We start from the raw sequence: 20,141 nt of genomic DNA, 5'->3' as shown, positions 1-20,141 counted from the left end.
GTTTACAACATTCAAGGCCCCTTGTAAAGATTTCAAAAAGTGTTATTGTAGATATACATGGAGGACATTTGCAAATTTGATACATCAGTGACCAAAATGATATCTGACGCATTTTTTCACTTTTACCAAATGTTTCCGTGTTCGGTTTTCAGGTGAACAACTTGTATAATCGGAAACGTACAATGGCTTTAGCAGATACTTCTTCTGTGTCGCTTTTATTCAATTTAATGTTTGAATTATATAGATTGTTGGAAGATCACAGTGTCTCGGTGGTTTGATAAGGAGTGCGTGTTTTTGAAGACTTTTAAATAAATTTAGAAGTTGTAAATGTGATTCAAACTTAAAGCAGTACATGTCATCGATTGTGTTGTGGAGGAGTTTCTGCTCTGTCCTACATGTGATATTTAATGATTTACCCTTTGAGGATGACCTCATAGCTGCCACATGAGATCACTGTAAAACCAAACTCACTCACTCACTCACTCACTCACTCACTCACTCACTCACCCACCCACCCACTCACTCACTCAATCACCCACCCACCCACTCACTGTCGATATTCTGAGTACACTCACTCACTCACTCACTCACTCACTCACCCACTCACTCACTCACTCACTGTCGATATTCTGAGTACTCACACACTCACTCAAACACTCAAACACTCAAACACTCACCCACCCACCCACTCACTCACTCACTCACTCACGGGCAAGTCTGCAGGGGAAGCTGGGGCACCCCCTGAATTCTTTAAACTACCATCGGATCTTTTTCCACCATACCTGAAGCTATTGTTCAATAAGATTTGCGTTTCCAGAATCTTGGAATATAAATATGATTATTTCATTATATAAATGTGGGTGACTTTGTGAACAAAGTAACTATAAAGGCATTTCACTCGATGCTATGGGGGGAACATTCACGTCAATCATAGAAAATCGTTTAAGAATATGGATGGAAGTAAATGATTTACTGTCCGAGTCTCAAGTAGGGTTCCGGCCGAACAACTCTGCTGTTGATAATTTGTTTGTTTCACAAGCTCTTTGTTCTAAATATTTGTACAAAACCGGAGGTCGCTTCTGTTGTGTGTTTCTTGATTTTGTATAAACTATGTAATATTGACTTTGTTAATAGGAAAATTTTGATGTATTTACTTATTACTGAGTGAGTGTTAAAATTAACTTCGAATCGGCATTATTTCTGCCATATAGCGCCAATTTATTACTGAGGGCTGTCATGGTAAAATGTCGGTACTTTTAAAAAAACATGTATGCAGCAGTCAGCACATGTATAAAGTTCAATTATGAACTGCTTTACAACATCCTCCTTGTGTACGACAAGGTTGTGTTTTTAGTCTATTGTTGTTTATGCCTTTCATAAATGAACTTGCCATAGAGCTGAAAAATAGTTGCCAACATGGTATATTTGGACATTATAATAATGGACATTAAGCTTCTTCTCTTTGCCGATAATGTAATATGTGTTACATAGGTAAATGTGTTACAGAGTTATTGTTCAAAATGGAATCTTGAACTTAATCCAAATAAAACCAATGTTGTAGTTTTTAGAAAAGGTGGTATTGTTGCAAAACATGAAAAGTGGTTTCTTGGTCCATTTGCGTTAGGTCTTATGTTTTCCTCTAGATTGTCATGGTCTATGGCTTGTAATCAATTAGCTGTTCAGGCGTCGAAAGCTGCACGTGAAATAATTGATAAAGGTAGTCGTTGCGGGTTCACATGCCTACATGTGAATCGCCCAGGACATTGTTATTATTTGCTTTACATCCTCAGAGCAACGTTAAAAATTTTTAAACTTGAATAATAATAAATTGATATTATGTATATGAACATGTATAAATCAGCTTGCACACAAGACTACTGCAGAATGACATGTCATCCATTTGCTAGTTTAGTTTAGTTAAAACATATTTTATTCACAGAACAAAATGAGAATTGTATTGGGGACGAGTTCTTGCAACTTAGTAAACCCCCTCTCCGCATAAAATATGTACAAATATACAGTTGCAAAATAAATAAATTTGCTTCAGTCAGTAAAAGTCAGACTTTCCACATTTACACATCAATATATTTTTGTAAGTTTGTTACGTTATAATTATTCCATTGTGTATATTACTACCTACTTTACCAATTGAAATATGATTCCAAAAGGATAAATATGAACAATTATTATGAAAATCGCCAATAGGATATATTACAATTAAGTACACAACACATAGAGTATTTCTCAAATAAATAAGAAAACTAAGTTCATTCTAGTAATTAATCCTCTTCTGGACAACCATAGAAATGAAATTCCAATGCGTTTATATATACATATAATTATACAACAATGTACGATAACGACATCCCCCTACCCCCACCCCCCAAGAATCCTTGTGTGTCGTCTACACATACTATTTTTATAAGATCACGACCAAGCAGGAAATAGTTCTATACTCCACCTACCTTGACATAAGTGAATTTCTTAATCCAGAATATATACAACCAGAGACGACATTCCGTTATATGTTCTCGTGTACAACCGAGCCCCGGAGAGATCACGTGACGTGATAAGCCAATCAGCGACATGCTACCCGGCTGCACAATACAACAATGGCTGCGGTAATGGACATACACGGACTGAACTGGGAGAACATAAATAAGTAAAATATAATATCAGGGTTTGGCGGCACAGTATTGTTTAAACTGACGCTGATTCACAATGGTGTACTGTCGGGTGTGACATCAATCAATATGTTAAGCATTCATGTTTAACTGATCACCCGGGTTAGGGTTTTACTTGTCGATCTCCATGAGTCGGGTGAATGCTGGCGACGTTTCCCGTAAGATCGATTATTGGATTGTCTAGTGCAGACTCGCTAATTATTTACAGGCCGACATCAAATAGCTGGAATAGTGCTCATTGTGGCGTTAAAACTACAAACAAACTCCTTGAATTTTGCAAACTAATAAGGGTATTGGTGACTGATGTACTCCGGATTGATAACAATTTCGTGCAGACGGTAATTAAATATACAACCAGAGACGACATTCCGTTATGTATTTTCTTAAGAAAATCTATGTCAGAAGTGTTCGGGCCGAATTGATCCGGGCTGTCAAAATAAGCTTAAACCTCTATAAACTAGTATAATATCTTGGCTTGTGTTGGGTCCGACTTGGCCAGGGCGGTCAAAATCAACTTTAAACACACAGATGTATCTTCAAATGTGTTTACATGTACATCTATAGATTAGTGTTATATCTACCTATATACCACTTTACAATGTCACGGTACATCGTATTTAAAGAAAACAAGGGGCTCAAAGTGAAGCATTTTTACTGTATTTTCTTAAGAAAATCTATGTCAGAAGTGTTCGGTCCGACTTGGCCCAGGCTGTCAAAGTCAACTTAAACCTCACAGATGTTTCATCAAATGGATTCACATCTATAAACTAGTATAATAGCTACCTAAATACCACTTTATAGTGTCTCAGAACGCTGTACTTAAAGAAAACAAGGTGCTCAAAGTGAAGACCTTTTCACTCTACATTCTCAACATAGTCTCTATCAGAAGTGTTTTGATTGTGTTGGGTCCGACTTGGCCCGGGCGGTCAAAATCAACTTTAAACATACAGATGTATCTTCAAATGTGTTTACATCTATAGATTAGTGTTATATCTACCTATATACCACTTTATAATGTCACGGTACATCGTATTGAAAGATAACAAGGTGCTCAAAGTGAATCTTTTTTACTGCATTTTCTTAAGAAAATCTATGTCAGAAGTGTTGGGTCCGACTTGGCCCGGGCTGTCAAAATCATCTTAAACCTCACAGATGTTTCATCAAATGGATTCACATCTATCGATTAGTGTTATATCTACCTATATGCCACTTTATAGTGTCACGGTACATCGTATTTCAAGAAATAAGGTGCTCAAAGTGAAGATTTTTACTGTATTTTCTTAAGAAAATCTATGTCAGAAGTGTTCAATCCGACTTGGCCCGGGCGGTCAAAATCAACTTTAAACACACAGATGTATCTTCAAATGTGTTTACATCTATAGATTAGTGTTATATCTACCTATATACCACTTTATAATGTCACGGAACATCGTATTTAAAGAAATAAGGTGCTCAAAGTGAAGCTTTTATACTGTATTTTCTTTAGAAAATCTATGTCAGAAGTGTTCGGTCCGACTTGGCCCGGTCTGTCAAAGTCAACTTAAACCTCACAGATGTTTCATCAAATGGATTCACATCTATAAACTAGTATAATATCTACCTTAATACAACTTTATAGTGTCTCAGATCGCTGTACTTAAAGAAAACAAGGGGCTCAAAGTGAAGCCCTTTTCCCTCAATATTCTCAACATAGTCTCTTATCAGAAGTGTTTGGCTTGTGTTAGGTCCGACTTGGCCTGGGCGGTCAAAATCAACATTAAACACACAGATGTATTCTCAAATGTGTTTACATCTATAGATTAGTGTTATATCTACCTATATACCACTTTATAATGTCACGGTACATTGTATTTAAAGAAAACAAGGTGCTCAAAGTGAAGCATTTTTACTGTATTTTCCTAAGAAAATCTATGTCAGAAGTGTTCGATCCGACTTGGCCCGGGCTGTCAAAATCATCTTAAACCTCACAGATGTATCATCAAATGGTTTCACATCTATCGATTAGTGTTATATCTACCTATATGTCACTTTATAGTGTCACGGTACATCATATTTAAAAAAATAAGGTGCTCAAAGTGAAGCATATTGTCTGTATTTTCTTAAGAAAATCTATGTCAGAAGTGTTCGGTCCGACTTGGCCCGGGCTGTCAAAGTCAACTTAAACCTCCACAGATGTTTCATCAAATGGATTAACATCTATAGACTAGTGTTTTATCTACCTAAATACCACTTTAAAGTGTCTCGGAACGCTGTACTTAAAGAAAACGAGGGGCTCAAAGTGAAGCCCTTTTCCCTCTTCATTCTCAACATAGTCTCTATCAGAAGTGTTTGGCTTTTGTTGAGTCCGACTTGGCCCGGGCGGTCAAAATCAACTTTAAACACACAGATCTATCTTCAAATGTGTTTAAATCTTTGGATTAGTGATATATCTACCTATATACCACTTTATAATGTCACGGTACACCGTATTTAAAGAAAACAAGGGGCTCCAAGTGAAGGATATTTACTGTATTTTCTTAAGAAAATATATGTCAGAAGTGTTCGGGCCGAATTGACCCGGGCTGTCAAAATCAGCTTAAACCTCACAGATGTTTCATCAAATGGATTCACATCTATAAACTGGTATACAATCTACCTAAATACCACTGTATAGTGCCTCAGGACGCTGTACTTAAAGAAAACAAGGGGCTCAAAGTGAAGCCCTTTTCCCTCAATATTCTCAACATAGTCTCCATCAGAAGTGTTTGGCTTGTGTTGGGTCCGATTTGGCCCGGGCGGTCAAAATCAACTTTAAACACACAGATGTATCTTCAAATGTGTTTACATCTATAGACTAGAGTTATATCTACCTATATACCACTTTATAATGTCACGGTACATCGTATTTAAAGAAAACAAGGGGCTCAAAGTGAAGCATTTTTACTGTATTTTCTTAAGAAAATCTATGTCAGAAGTGTTCGGTCCGACTTGGCCCGGGCTGTCAAAGTCAACTTAAACCTCACAGATGTTTCATCAAATGGATTCACATCTATAAACTAGTATAATATCTACATAAATACCACTTTATAGTGTCTCATAGCGCTGTACTTAAAGAAAACAAGGGGCTCAAAGTGAAGCCCTTTTCCCTCAATATTCTCAACATAGTCTCTATCAGAAGTGTTTGGCTTGTGTTGGGTCCGACTTGGCCTGGGCGGTCAAAATCAACATTAAACACACAGATGTATCTTCAAATGTGTTTACATCTATAGACTAGAGTTATATCTACCTATATATCACTTTATAATGTCACGGTACATCGTATTTAAAGAAAACAAGGTGCTCAAAGTGAAGCATTTTTACTGTATTTTCTTAAGAAAATCTATGTCAGAAGTGTTCGATCCGACTTGGCCCGGGCTGTCAAAATCATCTTAAACCTCACAGATGTATCATCAAATGGTTTCACATCTATCGATTAGTGTTATATCTACCTATATGCCACTTTATAGTGTCACGGTACATCGTATTTAAAGAAATAAGGTGCTCAAAATGAAGTATTTTTACTGTATTTTCTTAAGAAAATCTATGTCAGAAGTGTTCGATCCGACTTGGCCCGGGCTGTCAAAGTCAACTTAAACCTCACAGATGTTTTATCAAATGGATTCACATCTTTAAATGAGTGTTATATCTACCTAAATACCACTTTATAGTGTCTCGGAACGCTGTACTTAAAGAAAACGAGGGGCTCAAAGTGAAGCCCTTTTCCGTCTACATTCTCAACATAGTCTCTAACAGAAGTGTTTTGCTTGTGTTGGATCCGACTTGGCCCCGGGCGGTCAAAATCAACTTTAAACACAAAGATCTATCTTCAAATGTGTTTAAATCTTTGGATTAGTGTTATATCTACCTAAATACCACTTTATAGTGTCTCAGAACGCTGTACTTAAAGAAAACGAGGGGCTCAAAGTGAAGCCCTTTTCCCCTCTACATTCTCAACATAGTCTCTATCAGAAGTGTTTGGTTTGTGTTGGGTCCGACTTGGCCCCGGGCGGTCAAAATCAACTTTAAACACACAGATGTATCTTCAAATGTGTTTAAATCTTTGGATTAGTGATATATCTACCTATATACCACTTTATAATGTCACGGTACATCGTATTTAAAGAAAACAAGGTGCTCAAAGTGAAGCATTTTTACTGTATTTTCTTAAGAAAATCTATGTCAGAAGTGTTCGGTCCGACTTGGCCCGGGCTGTCAAAATCATCTAAAACCTCACAGATGTATCATCAAATGGATTCACATCTATAGATTAGTATTATATCCACCTAAATACCACTTTATAGTGTTTCAGATCGCTGTACTTAAAGAAAACATGGTGCTCAAATTAAAGCCCTTTCCCCTCTTCATTCTCAACATAGTCAGAAGTGTTTGGCTTGTGTTGGGTCCGACTTGGCCTGGGCTGTCAAAATCAACAGATGTATCATCAAATGTATTCACATGTATATATAGTGAAGCACTTTTTCGCATACCCTCAACATCCACTCTCAAATTAGTGGTTGTTTCGCCTTAGCCAAAATTCACCATAACCTTATAGATATGAACGCTGTATTTGTCATTTTAACTGTAACCTTTCATGCGAAATCCTATTTTTTTGTAAAAGAAAATAACTTACACGTTTAGAGGCCTCCCAATCTTAAATCCTTAGTAGAAAACGAATGACAAGGTAGACACAATTGTATGGATAACGTTATCCATAAAATGGTGTCTACCTTGTCATCAGTCAACTTCTCAGTAATGCCTCTCAAACATAAAGAAAACGAATGCGTTGATGTACAAATGTTTCAACTGTTAGACGAATAGTAGACGTCACACATCGTTCGATCATTGTTGTGGTCAGTTTACAGACCAGGGTACCGTTTCACAAAGCAGTCGTAAATTTACACGCTCGTAGATTTTACGCCATATTTGCGCAATGTTTACGCCATAGTCTGAGACTGTTTCACAAAGCTACACTAAAACTGGCGTAACCTCGGCCAACTTACACGCACGTAAAAAATACGATTGGAGCTCTTTCCCTTTGTGAGGTAGGAAAATCCGCACTAGAGTTGTCTACCGTGGCAGGTGCTCTGAGCAGACGACGAAGCGCATTAAAATGGATGAAATTAGCGACAAGAAATCGAGGAAGAGAAACTTTTCGGCCACAGAAGTAGAAATTCTTACAGAAGAAGTTGGCAGCAATTCAGATGTGTTGTTTTCATCTTTTTCTTCTTGCATCACAAACAATCGGAAGAAGAAGATATGGGAGGATATTCTGACAAAGTGAGTGCATTTCACGGCATTGAACTCACATCTGTCATATGAAGGATGTGTTTTATTTGGAAGTGATAGACCTATGCCATTTAGAGTTATCGCGCTTGTTGTTATGCGGAAGTAAACAAATAGCGATAAAAGGTGACTGTAGATCTACTTGAACTTGCAAGAGGCCTATTTTTCTTTGATAGTGCAAAATTTGAAAAGGTGGGAATTATTGTTATTGCTCGGGATACAGATCTGAAATATGCATAAGTGCATATACATGTATGCACAAATATAAGAGGTCGCGGAAGTATCACTATTTTCACATTATAAAACAAATTGCATATAGACTAAACGTAAATTTCCTAAATGTCCGCTCAGTGATTAGGAACAAAAAACGCCAGAATCACTTATTTTTAAACATCTTCATATTTAATGGTAGACAACAACAAGGCAATTGTCAAACATGGGTGACATCGAGCAAAACATGTTATAATTTTGAAATAATTTTTGTTTACAGGATCAACGCCAATAACACGGAGGTAAGGACTGTGCCTCAGCTGAAAAAGAAATGGCCGGACCTCAGGGCTGCAGCCAAGAAGAAGGAGGTGACAAGGAGGAAGGAGAGTGTGAGAACTGGTGGAGGTGGCCCTCCTACACAACTCACTACTGTTGAACAGAAGGTATGAAACACAACAGGAAGAATATGTCAGATCATATGTAATAGTCTAATTGCCCAAATGCATGACCTATGGATTATGCATGAACATATGGATTGGGCCAGAAATTGTGATATGATACCTAGAAAAACAAATGTTACCTGTCTTAGTTATTTGTGTTAAATATATAATAATATAACAGACTTATAAAAAGCTTAAATTGACTTTATTTCTACTGGCATAGGGGAAATATTTATGCAAAATACTGATACCATTTAGTTATTTACTTGTCTCATATTTCATGAAGTAACTGTGTTCTTCATTTCTTTAATTATAGATTGTGAGTTTGATTCCTCCTTGCCAGATTGAAGGAATTGCTGGAGGATTTGATTCGGGAGGTAAATATTTCCATGCCATTCCTCTTGACAGTACTGATTTAAGAATAGTGACTGCGGTTCACAAACCATATAAATGTTTTTTTTCATTATCTTCATGGCATAGTCAACTCATTGATATGCTCCCAGATAAGCAAATTTACATAAGTCATCATTCATGTGTTGAACCATTTATATTTCAAGTTGATGGGTCTTTTCTGGACTATGCTTTGGAGGCTGATCCTGATATGAGCACAGCAGCAATGGCTACATCTTCATTAACCTGTGACTTTAATGGTAGGCATTAATTAAAAATAATACACAAATATAAATTTTTCGAATGTTTGTGACCTTATGTATTAAATAAGTTGAGATAAAGCATTATAATAACTATTGCAAACATAAAAAAAAATCATTATTAGACTAGTTGATGTTTTAGTTATTTGGTCCTATCAAAACAGATACTCAACTCAGATATTCATAGTAACATTGATTTTCTGAAAGATATATATAGATCAAACAAATTTAAAACAAACCCATTTGTTTGATGATATGCTAAATACTGACATGGACATGTCATAAAACTTGTGTACATGTGACATCTTCAAATTGCTTTATTTATTTTGGTGGGAGATACAAATGTTATCCACACAAATTGAGTTACTTCTGATGATGAACTGCTTTATTTGTCTTTCTTTCACAGACACAGTCACTTGCAACACAACAGAAGCAATGTGTATCACCCCAGCAGGGACAGGAACTTCAATTATGATGGAAGGTATTGATCTTCTACCAATAAATCACATCATATTATAATATAATACATATATAGTTATAAATAACTTGGCATCAACACAGTCATTGTACTCCAATATCAGATACATTTGTCGGTTTTGAACAATGTACTGCACAAAATATATTATAAATGTGCTCAAACATTTTATTTTCAGACATCACAGCTAGAAAGGCACAAGGTGAACCAGGTAAAGATTTATGCAACATTTAGTCACACATTTTTATCAGTTTATCAATATGTGAACAGAACAAAGTTAAAATTACCTCTTATTAAATTATAAGTGCAATCAGCGAAGTGTCAGAAGCTCGAATCTTGTAACATTGTGTTCAGTATAGAAAGATCAGGTCCTGTTATCAGGGTTAAGTCAAGTTATGTGTTTGTTAACATGCATGGACGATTTGTTTTATTTAAATAAAATATTGTAATTTTACACTTGCTGCATAATTGTGGCTGAATATCAAGCTGTGATGAGTTTTACATAAAACCCTAAAATACACAAGACTGCAATATTGATTTAGACAATGTTTTATTACAGGACCAGATCCAGTTGCTGACGCAATAAAGCAATTAATAGCTGTACGGAGCCAGATTCTCTTGGCTGAGAATAGAAGAGTAGAGATTGAGGAGGAGAAGCTACAGCTGCTCAGGGAATTTGTACATGTTTCTCCCCTTAATGGCCAAAATGTATCCCCCATAATAAAATTCTTTTGATTATGACAAAAGCTGTGTATTTTATATTTTTGTATAATATGAAATTATCTTAAGTTGTGACTGTCTAGTAATACAGAGTAGAAAGTCACTTACATCTCATGATTTATATTCCTGTGCTTATTATAAATGATGAAAACAATAGCATAAGGCTGTAATTTAAGTGAACTTATGCAAAATTAATTGATGTCTTGCTGACAGTCCATCACAACCAGAGCTTGTTGTTGGAAAGTCAGCTGCACATGGCAACTCTGTGGCAGTTCCCTCTCCTCTGAGTAGCTCAATGCCCTGGGGAAGTGGTATTCTTTCATGGATGCACATGTTATGCAACAAGAAGCAAGCCCGGACAACACACAAACTCCTTTCTGGGGTGAATTGTAATACACCAGTTGTCTTGTGAAGGCATCTGGAAATGTGATGAAACACATTTTCTGTATTATAAGTTTTTTTCCCGACTTCTTCACAGACCCCTGTTAGACAGGCTATCACTTTGTTCAAAATTAAGTTGATAATGTTTTTTAACAATTCTTTTAAAATACTACAAAAACTTAAAAAAGCTCAGTTTGAGATAAGAAGTAACTCCATTTTTGTTTCAAGTTTTCAACAATGATACCATGTTATAGATACTATTACATGTTTTCCTCTTGTAACTGTACCTTCAATATTTAACTATTTCACTTACAATAATTTCTTGGTTACATTACCAACTTACTGTTACCACTTAAAACCGTACCTAAATCTTGACTTGCACAAGCCAAATGCTCTCTCTATTGTGTTCCGTGTCTTGATATGGCATCTATTGTATTTCTCCTGTCCTTCCGAGCTGGGATTGAGCACCGGGGTCAGCAGCCATGGTCTGCAGGCATATCTGTAACATAAGTAATAAGGATAACACTATATCCAGACAGGTCATCAAAATATTATCAATATTTTACTGAGTGCAGTTTTGTCAGATTTGTTTATCACACATTGTAAAATTCAACTGTATTTAGCAAATGTAAGTGAAGTTCAGGTATATATGTTGTAGTTTTATTTACCCAGAGTCTCCAAGTAGCCATCCATCAATATTCTTCTTTTCAAAGTACTGACCAAGGGCAGAGTTATTCCATATATAACTGTCATGGACAGAGCCAGGCCACTTGAAGACACAGTTTGTAAATCTGAGAGAAAAATATAACAAATCCAGTATTTAAAATGCACATGCATAATTTTTTAAAGCTCATATACGTATTTAGTTATTTAATGTATATATATAGAGATCTACATCTGCCTACAAATAAACACTATTAATTCACATTTTAATTATGGAACAGTTATACTCCATTGAAACAATGGAAATTTGAAAACATTATCACAATGGATTCATTTTTACTGGTATGCATCATGACTTATCTCGCCCAAAACGTTACCTAGGGGGCGCAGCATGCGTCAATGTCAAGGACATCTATTTCATGTTGTAATGTTTACATTTTGTCGTGCCTTGTTCAAGAGGAATAGGAATAATTGATTCATGCTAAAAGACATATCTACCATATGTGTATGTATCTCACCTCATGTTGGCATCACATACTGCCTTTATGTTCAGTGCGTGGTAACCCTTCCGACAAACGTAGGCTACTTCGTCACGTTTCGGCGCCATTATCGGTACGAGTGTGCAGTCAATTGCACCGAGTACTTTAGGGAATCCAGCTATGTCGAAGAATGATTCTTTGGTACTCTTCTGAGTGGAAGGCATTGTGGGAAATACAAAATCACCAATGGTTGCACATAATGCGTCTGTTGTTGCGTGGATTGCTCTGCAGACGGAGGATTTACTCACACCGTGGATATCGGCAATCTCACTGTAAAACCCACCCTTGGAAAAGTATCTCAGAGCAATTAAAACATTAAGGTAAGGTGGTATTGCATGGGAACGCTGGGTTTGATGTTCAAGTCTGTCACTCACTTTACCAATGATAGCAAATATCATGTGTCGTGATAGGCGGTACCTCTCGATGATGTCATGATCATCCAAATCGTCGAGGGGGTTCGACCTGTCGCGGAAAACACGTTCTCGCTTACATACTTTTTTGGAAATCTCTTCCGTGTTTGGATTGATCGCCATCTTTATCGCTTGCGTAAATATTTACACCACCCCAAGACCACACGTAGAGTTTACGCCAATTTTACACAGACGTAATATTACACTAGCTTTGTGAAACGCCCCTAGTTCAGTATTTCCGAGTTACGCCAGTTTTACACGCACGTAAGACTTACGACTGCTTTGTGAAACGGTACCCAGGTGTATTGACATTTGTCATCAGCAGGTTGTCAGTTACTGACCAGACCAGACCAGACCACACGACGTGTGTTTGTGTCTACGTAAACATACTAATTGTGTTTTAAGAAAACAGACACCCCTCGTATGAAAATTAGTCCTTTTTAATTGAAAGAAACGCGGGAAAGGATTATTCCAAATAATTAGATACTGACAGGTTGCGTAGACGGGGACGAAACATATAAGTTGTTGGCTTCTAATTGTGTCACTATTAGTACGATGTATTTACTACATGCCATTCCACTTCCCGTTATTAGTATATAATCCCAAAATAAGTGAGTAAATGCTTTTGACTTCCCCATTCAAGAGATTAATATAAGAGTGTATACCTTGTTTGGTCTCACTGTAGTGTAAGTTTGCAGCTATGTTGCTGAATAAATTGTAACTTAAACTGTTTATTCCAACAACAGATAAAGTGTGTTGAAGTTTTGGCATGTTTATATGGTGTCATAAGCTATGATCTTTAGTCAAACATGTTTTGAATTTGTAAGAAATGTAAAAAACACCATTTCAAGAGTCACATATATGTTCCTTTTTTTATGTTGATTCAGAAAACGCAGCATTCATATTCATATTTATTGTAATGTGACTTTTAAACATGTGTTTTTAACTTTTTTCAATTATGTTTTGCCATTTTACGCAATATTTGTTCCAACATCAGGTGTAGACACTTGTCTGTCAGAAACGCAACTTTGTGGTTTCTTTGCCGAACGCAAATTATAATCTCAGAAGATTACTAAACTGTCATTATGAATATACCGATGCTGGCTGAGAATGCATTTACAAAACTGATTCACATTTACTCATAGAACAAACGCATAATATTTCCAATTGAGAATTATTCATAACGTACTACTGGTTAACACATCTCAATGTTGAACATTAGATCAATCGTGAACTGTTACTCAAATAGTATTTATCATCCAAAACTGGCTCCCACAGGAGATATCGCTTGGATGAGATCAAGCGATATCTACACTTTATTACTTGCCCGTGAAGAGATCACCCGTTTAATAAACATACAGCTGTATTACACATTGTGTAATATCAAAACGCGTGCTTATGTACTCTCGGCACACGTTTCACGAACAAATATTGAAAGCCCTCAACATCCCTTGGCTTATTCAACGACAATGTGTGTGGAGATGATAGATCACTGGGAGGAGCTTATGCACACTTGATGACCCCAGCAACCTTGTTGCTAGGCTGACGTCACATGGCATTGTTTCGCCGATGGATCTTGCAACAAAATTCCACAAATTACGTCATCGGGTATTGTGACGTGATTGTAAACTTTGAGGTGCAAGGCCCCGTTCCACAAGGCCATCGTACTCTAGCGCAACGACAGTCGTTAGTCTAAGTTAAATTATGTGAGTTGTGATAGCCTTAGCACTACGATAATTTTGTGGGACGAACGCCTGAATTCTAAAGGTGGACCATTGTATGATATTAAACTCATACGTTTCAACTTTTAACGTGTTTGAAGTATTATTCTGTTAAACTCAATTGGATTATGCCATGGATTGTGTAGGTGTCAGCCTATTTACACTCAACAGTATAATTCTAAAAACATTATAAATGACAAGTAATGAATAAAATACTAAACTCGCTCTCGTGTAAAACCAATTTTATGAAACTCGTGAATAGTTGTGGTACCAGAACTATTCATTCGTTTCATAAAATTGGTATTACACGGTAGCTCGTTTAGTATTCTATATTTCTTACACACCTGTGGGTGAGAAACCCATTTGAGATAACTGGTATCAAACATATGTGTGAGATCGAATTCCAGGCCCGTGATTGGCTACTCCATGGTGATGACCTAGGGTCAGATGATGACGGACTACTTTCCTGAGTGTAAGTCATTCATAAGTTGCTCGTGCTTCAGTCGAATGTTAACCTACGTCTGTATTGAAAAAACAGGACCGTGTAATTAATAATAAAAATAAACAAACTCTTCCTCGTCTGCGAGTTTGTTTGTTATTATTATCAGTTACATTATCTGTTGTTATGTCAACATTATCGTTTTTTCAGAGTGTAAACCCCCTGGCTGCCACAGCTACACACATGTCCCTTCTCTTCAACCCTCACTTCGAAATCGAATAAAATTCAAAATACATCACGTAAACACTTCACAGTTTTAAATTCACCCTTCTGTTTATCATTTACTGTCATTTTAGGCAATTCAAAATTACTGAAAGTTAGGTACATTGTAAATCTCGCCAAATCACAATTCACGGCGTTATATAAATATTTACTGTGTGTTTAGAAATCTAAATATCGGATATTTACTCGAATAATTAAAGTAGAAAAATAGCATATTAGCGATCACGGGTATCAAATCACTAATGATAATTCTGAAACGTCGCTGATAAGCCTAGAATCGTCTAGAATGTTGTGAAAATATGCATACACGAACGCCGAAGCGTTCCGCCATATTGGATTGTGTTTACAAAATGCCGGTTATGAGACGCCTATACTCGATCAGGTATATTTCAAACTCAGCTGCTATACATGCATCCCTGAATTCCTCATACATTTTCGAAACAATGGATAAATGGTCTTTGTCACCAATGCAAATTATCTAGATGAAATCATGCGAAATAAATTAGGTATGGAAACGAAAACTGTGCTCGGAAAATTGTACTTGCTGAAATGTAAACAAAGCAAAATTCAGATTTTACACTGTGTAGCATTAAAGAGGTACTTTCGTCTAATTGTTTCATACACTGGCTCGATCACGCGTTTGAGAATATTCATGGGAAGAGTATCGTTGCACTAATTATGGAATTACACATATATACATTACAATGATGTGGTAAATTCAACAGAAGCCGTAAAAGTTCCGTCCTGTGTGGCGACATGACTGACGCTAAATCACGCACAACGATGACGGTAGTTATCTGCATTTCTGACTAATTCTCTTTGTTACATTGGAAAACATGGTAAACAAATAACAGTACGCAGATTGTCAGAATGTTTCTGATTACTTACGTGACACATTTATGTGTATACGATCCCTCAATCAACGAAAATCTCCTCTGGAAATCCCGCGTACTGTTCTCAGTGAACACGCCATTTTGTAAAAGTCGGTCACCGGTAGTGATGTCATATGGAAGTAAACATTGTTGTACATATTTGGTCATTTCTTTGAGGTGTAAACTTTCAACTTGGCACCCAGCGTGTTCTTGGTTTTTGTCTAGTATGCATTTTCATAATCACCTTGATAATCCACAGATAGGACGGAAACCTTTTTGTGTAGGGTCACATTATTTATGAGTAGTAAGCAGCACATAGGATGACGTCACTTATGACAGTGGTATTATGTATTAATGCGCTACTGCAATCATGAGACAAAATTCATCGGTTCGATGCTAAAAAGGTGCAATTTTAGGGTGTGTAAGAAACAGATTACTGCACTCGTGTCTGTCAGATACCATTGATCTTACAACTCGTTGTTACAAAGCGTATCTAACTCGCTTTCGCTCGTTAGATACGTTTTGAAACAACTCGTTGTAAGATCAATGGTATCTGACAGACACTCGTGTAGTAATCTCTACGTAGATATCGCTGCAATGAAATTACATCACAATGCTTTGCAGACCATTGTGACGCCACTGGTTACCATGACGTCACAATCAAATGACATCACTAATGGCTCTGCTACTGAAGCTGTTTGCAGTACTTTTTACACTGAAGACACTGCTAATTACTGCCTACAAACTGAAAAGGTTGAAAGAATGATGTTGGATGATAAATAAAATCTCACCCTCGTGTCTTTTGATATCAAACATATCAATACTCGTTGATAAAAGTGGCAAAAATCCTCCGCAAGCCTCGGTATTTTTCCACTTTTATCAACGAGTGTTGATATATTTGATATCAAAAGACACGAGGTTGAGATTCTCTATATGTACTTACATCTGAGGTACCACTTAGGTATCAGGTTTTCGTACCTTAACATGTGCACATGTACATCTTTTTTTGTGCACGAAAAACACCTTCCTGCACCAAAACTTGAGTTGATAACCTTAATGTTTGGTTTCACAGTTCAAGCATCGTCTTACAACACGCCAATTTGATTATTCGATTACACTGAATTATACTGGAGAACCGTTTTTGAGAAACTTGTGTCTTGTGTCTCATCGATCCTTCTCATAGCGTCCGTATATGCACGTTAAGTGCGGAATTAATCTAAATTACACCTGTACTCGGCTTGCTTAATTGCCCCTTGTGTAATTGCAATCAAGTAGGTGTTGCGTAATCAATCAACCATTTGCCCTTAATTAGCTGTCCTGAGCTTTTAGCTGTAGTTAATACCATACCGTTTCATTGATAACTTATGCATTTGGTGAGGCTAAGTAACAAAACCTATTTATTTTCTTTTGAACTTCCGTTAACATGTTTGTCCTAAAATGCTTCCAGTATACTTTTGTAAGATATGATAGTGTCGTGTCCCTCACAAAAAAGGAAATAAAGTTATAACATATCGCCATATTTTTATTTAAAATACTTTTCCATAAAACGTACTTTCACTAGCCACTGACAAAGATTAGCAGTATTAGAATAAGAAACTAAATTAAATCCAGTATGACGTGATGATGTGTAAGCATACAGAAAACTAAGAGAGCCCAACTTACCTCAGTTTCTGTACTGTACTTGCGCTTGCCTCCTTTTGCATCCTGCGTATCATTCAACCTGTCGGATCGACTTGTCCCGGGTGGTTAATAATCTTAAACATCACGACAGTGCTTACTTACTTACTTTGGAGATTTAACGTGCGCTTTCCGACTGATGCGTATTTCACACATGGGCCCGGTCAGGCCATTTAATGTGTTTCCGAAAGGTGCGAAAGTGGTGTGTGCAACCCAAGGGGGGGGCTTTAGGGGTTGCTTATATACTTTCTTAGTTTCACATTTGAAGATACATCTATGTGTTAAAAGTTGATTTTGACCGCCCAGGCCAAGTCGGACCCAACACAAGCCAAACACTTCTGATCGAGACTATGTTGAGAATGTAGAGGGAAAAGGGCTTCACTTTGAGCTCCTTGTTTTCTTTAAGTACAGCCATCTGTGACATTATATAGTGGTATTTAGGTAGATATAGTACTAATCTATAGATGTGAATCCATTTGATGATACATCTGTGAGGTTTAAATTGATTTTGACAGCCCGGGCCAAGACGGACCGAACACTTCTGATATAGATTTTTTAAAGAAAATACAGTAACAATGCTTCACTTTGAGCACCTTGTATTCTTTAAATACGATGTACCGTGACATTATAAAGTGGTGTATAGGTAGATATAACACTCATCTATAGATGTAAACACATTTGAAGATACATCTGTGTGTTTAAAGTTGATTTTGACCGTCCGGGCCAAGTCAGACCCAACACAAGCCAAACACTTCTGATAGAGACTATGTTGAGAATGTAGAGGGAAAAGGGCTTCACTTTGAGCACCTTTTTTTTATAAATACTGCAATCAGTGACATTATAAAGTGGTGTATAGGTAGATATAATACTAATCTATAGATGTGAATCCATTTGATGATACATCTGTGAGGTTTAAGTTGATTTTAACAGCCCTGGCCAGGTCGGACCGAACACTTCTGACATAGATTTTCTTCAGAAAATACAGTAAAAAAGCTTCACTTTGAGCACCTTGTTTTCTTTAAATACGATGTACCGTGACATTATAAAGTGGCATATAGGTAGACATAACACGAATCTATAGATGTAAACACATTTGAAGATACATCTATGTGTTTAAAGTAGATTTTGACCGCCCGGGCAAAGTCGGACCCAACACAAGCCAAACACTTTTTATAGAGACTATGTTGAGAATATAGAGGGGAAAAGGGCTTCACTTTGAGCACCTTGTCTTCTTCAATGCAGTGAACTGAGACACTATAAAGTGGTATATAGGTGGAAATAATGCTAGTCTATAGATTTAAAGACATTTGAAGATACATTTGTGTGTTTAAAGTGCATTTTGACCGCCCGGCACAAGTCGGACCCAACACAAGCCAAACACTTCTCATGGAGACTATGTTGAGAAAGTAAAGGGAAAAGGGCTTCACTTTGAGCCCCTTGTTTTCTTTAAGTACAGCGTTCTGAGACACTATAAAGTGGTATTTATGTAGATATTATACTAGTTTATAGATGTGAATCCATTTGATGAAACATCTGTGAGGTTTAAGTTCACTTTGACAGCCCGGGCCAAGTCGGACCGAACACTTCTGACATAGATTTTCTTAAGAAAATACAGTAAAAAAGCTTCACTTTGAGCACCTTATTTCTTTAAATACGATGTACCGTGACACTATAAAGTGGTATATAAGTAGATATAACACTAATCCAAAGATTTAAACACATTTGAAGATAAATCTGAGTGTTTAAAGTTGATTTTGACCGCTCAGGCCAAGTCGCACCAAACACTTCTGATAGAGACTATGTTGAGAATGTAGAGTGAAAAAGGCTTCACTTTGAGCTCTGTGTTTTCTTTAACTACTGAAATATGAGACAATAAAGTGGTAAATAATTAGATATAATACTAGTCTTTAGATATAAATATAATAAGGTCGGTGAGAAGCATTCTAATCAAAGAACACACACAGTCAAGACTTTTCTACGAGACTCACGTATGTAGTCATAATCATCAGTTAATTACATTGTTGAAGGTGCATTTTTATTCAAACTCAATTAAATGAGCAAAACTATACGTTTGTGGACATTTGAGATCTGCCTAGATATGCACGTTTCGTTTTATTATTCTGTAATCCATTTTTAGTATTACCCGCTGGCCCGGCCCGGCCCGACTTTTAGGCATTCCCGACTTTTCGGTATGGACTCTCGGTATGTAGCTATAATTATCAGTTTATTACATTGCTGAAGATGCATTTTGATTCAAACTCAATCAAATGAGAAAAACTATACGTTTCTGGATATTTGTGATCTGCCTAGATATGCACGTTTCGTTTTATCATTCTGCAATCCACTGGCCCGGCCCGGCACGACTTTTCTTGGCCCGACATTTAGGCAATCCGGGTACAACAATAGCAGTTTAACTCAATATTGTCAATATGCTGAAACGCGTAGCTGTCGGAGCATGCAACACCCGGAAGATCATATCTCCTTGCTGTACACCTTGTGCCTTGTTATGAGGCTGTGTATTAGTCGACTTGAATCTAGCAGAGGATTGTGTAGCCCCGTCTGGGTAATCTAGGTCACACACACAGCTGTTTGTATTGTATACAGCGAGTATTTAGGCGTGCGTGGAAGGCGGATCTTTGTGTGACGATTGAATCTCATAAAACCCGAGGAGAAATGT

At 36.9% G+C, this 20,141-nt stretch overlaps 2 protein-coding genes across 3 annotated transcripts; one reads left to right on the top strand and one right to left on the bottom strand.

Moving 5' to 3' along the window:
* The first annotated feature begins 7,566 nt into the window (after positions 1-7,566).
* On the top strand, positions 7,567-10,500 carry LOC124127640 (nuclear apoptosis-inducing factor 1-like). Of its 2 annotated transcripts, none has more exons than XM_048382848.1 (7): positions 7,567-7,979; positions 8,476-8,638; positions 8,952-9,012; positions 9,193-9,285; positions 9,692-9,766; positions 9,939-9,962; positions 10,320-10,500. In XM_048382848.1, exons 1-7 carry the CDS (start codon positions 7,813-7,815, stop codon positions 10,493-10,495), a joined length of 759 nt encoding a protein of 252 aa, XP_048238805.1. In that variant the 5' UTR covers positions 7,567-7,812; the 3' UTR covers positions 10,496-10,500. The 2 variants fall into 2 exon arrangements, with proteins under 2 accessions (XP_048238805.1, XP_046346991.2); XM_046491035.2 differs by having other exon boundaries at positions 9,939-9,971.
* On the bottom strand, positions 10,435-12,445 carry LOC124127642 (putative nuclease HARBI1). The gene is made up of 4 exons (XM_046491038.2): positions 12,043-12,445; positions 11,530-11,652; positions 11,226-11,360; positions 10,435-10,898 (listed from the first exon to the last, which is right to left on the bottom strand). The coding sequence occupies exons 1-4, from the start codon at positions 12,225-12,227 to the stop codon at positions 10,652-10,654; spliced, it is 690 nt and encodes a 229-aa protein (XP_046346994.2). The 5' UTR covers positions 12,228-12,445; the 3' UTR covers positions 10,435-10,651.
* Positions 12,446-20,141: the final 7,696 nt, after the last annotated feature.

Source organism: Haliotis rufescens, unplaced genomic scaffold (assembly GCF_023055435.1).
Source record: "Haliotis rufescens isolate VD_foot unplaced genomic scaffold, xgHalRufe1.0.p SCAF_41, whole genome shotgun sequence".
Classification (NCBI taxonomy): domain Eukaryota; kingdom Metazoa; phylum Mollusca; class Gastropoda; order Lepetellida; family Haliotidae; genus Haliotis; species Haliotis rufescens.
Note: the sequence above shows the minus strand (reverse complement) of the source record. Positions and strands in the feature narration are given on the sequence as shown.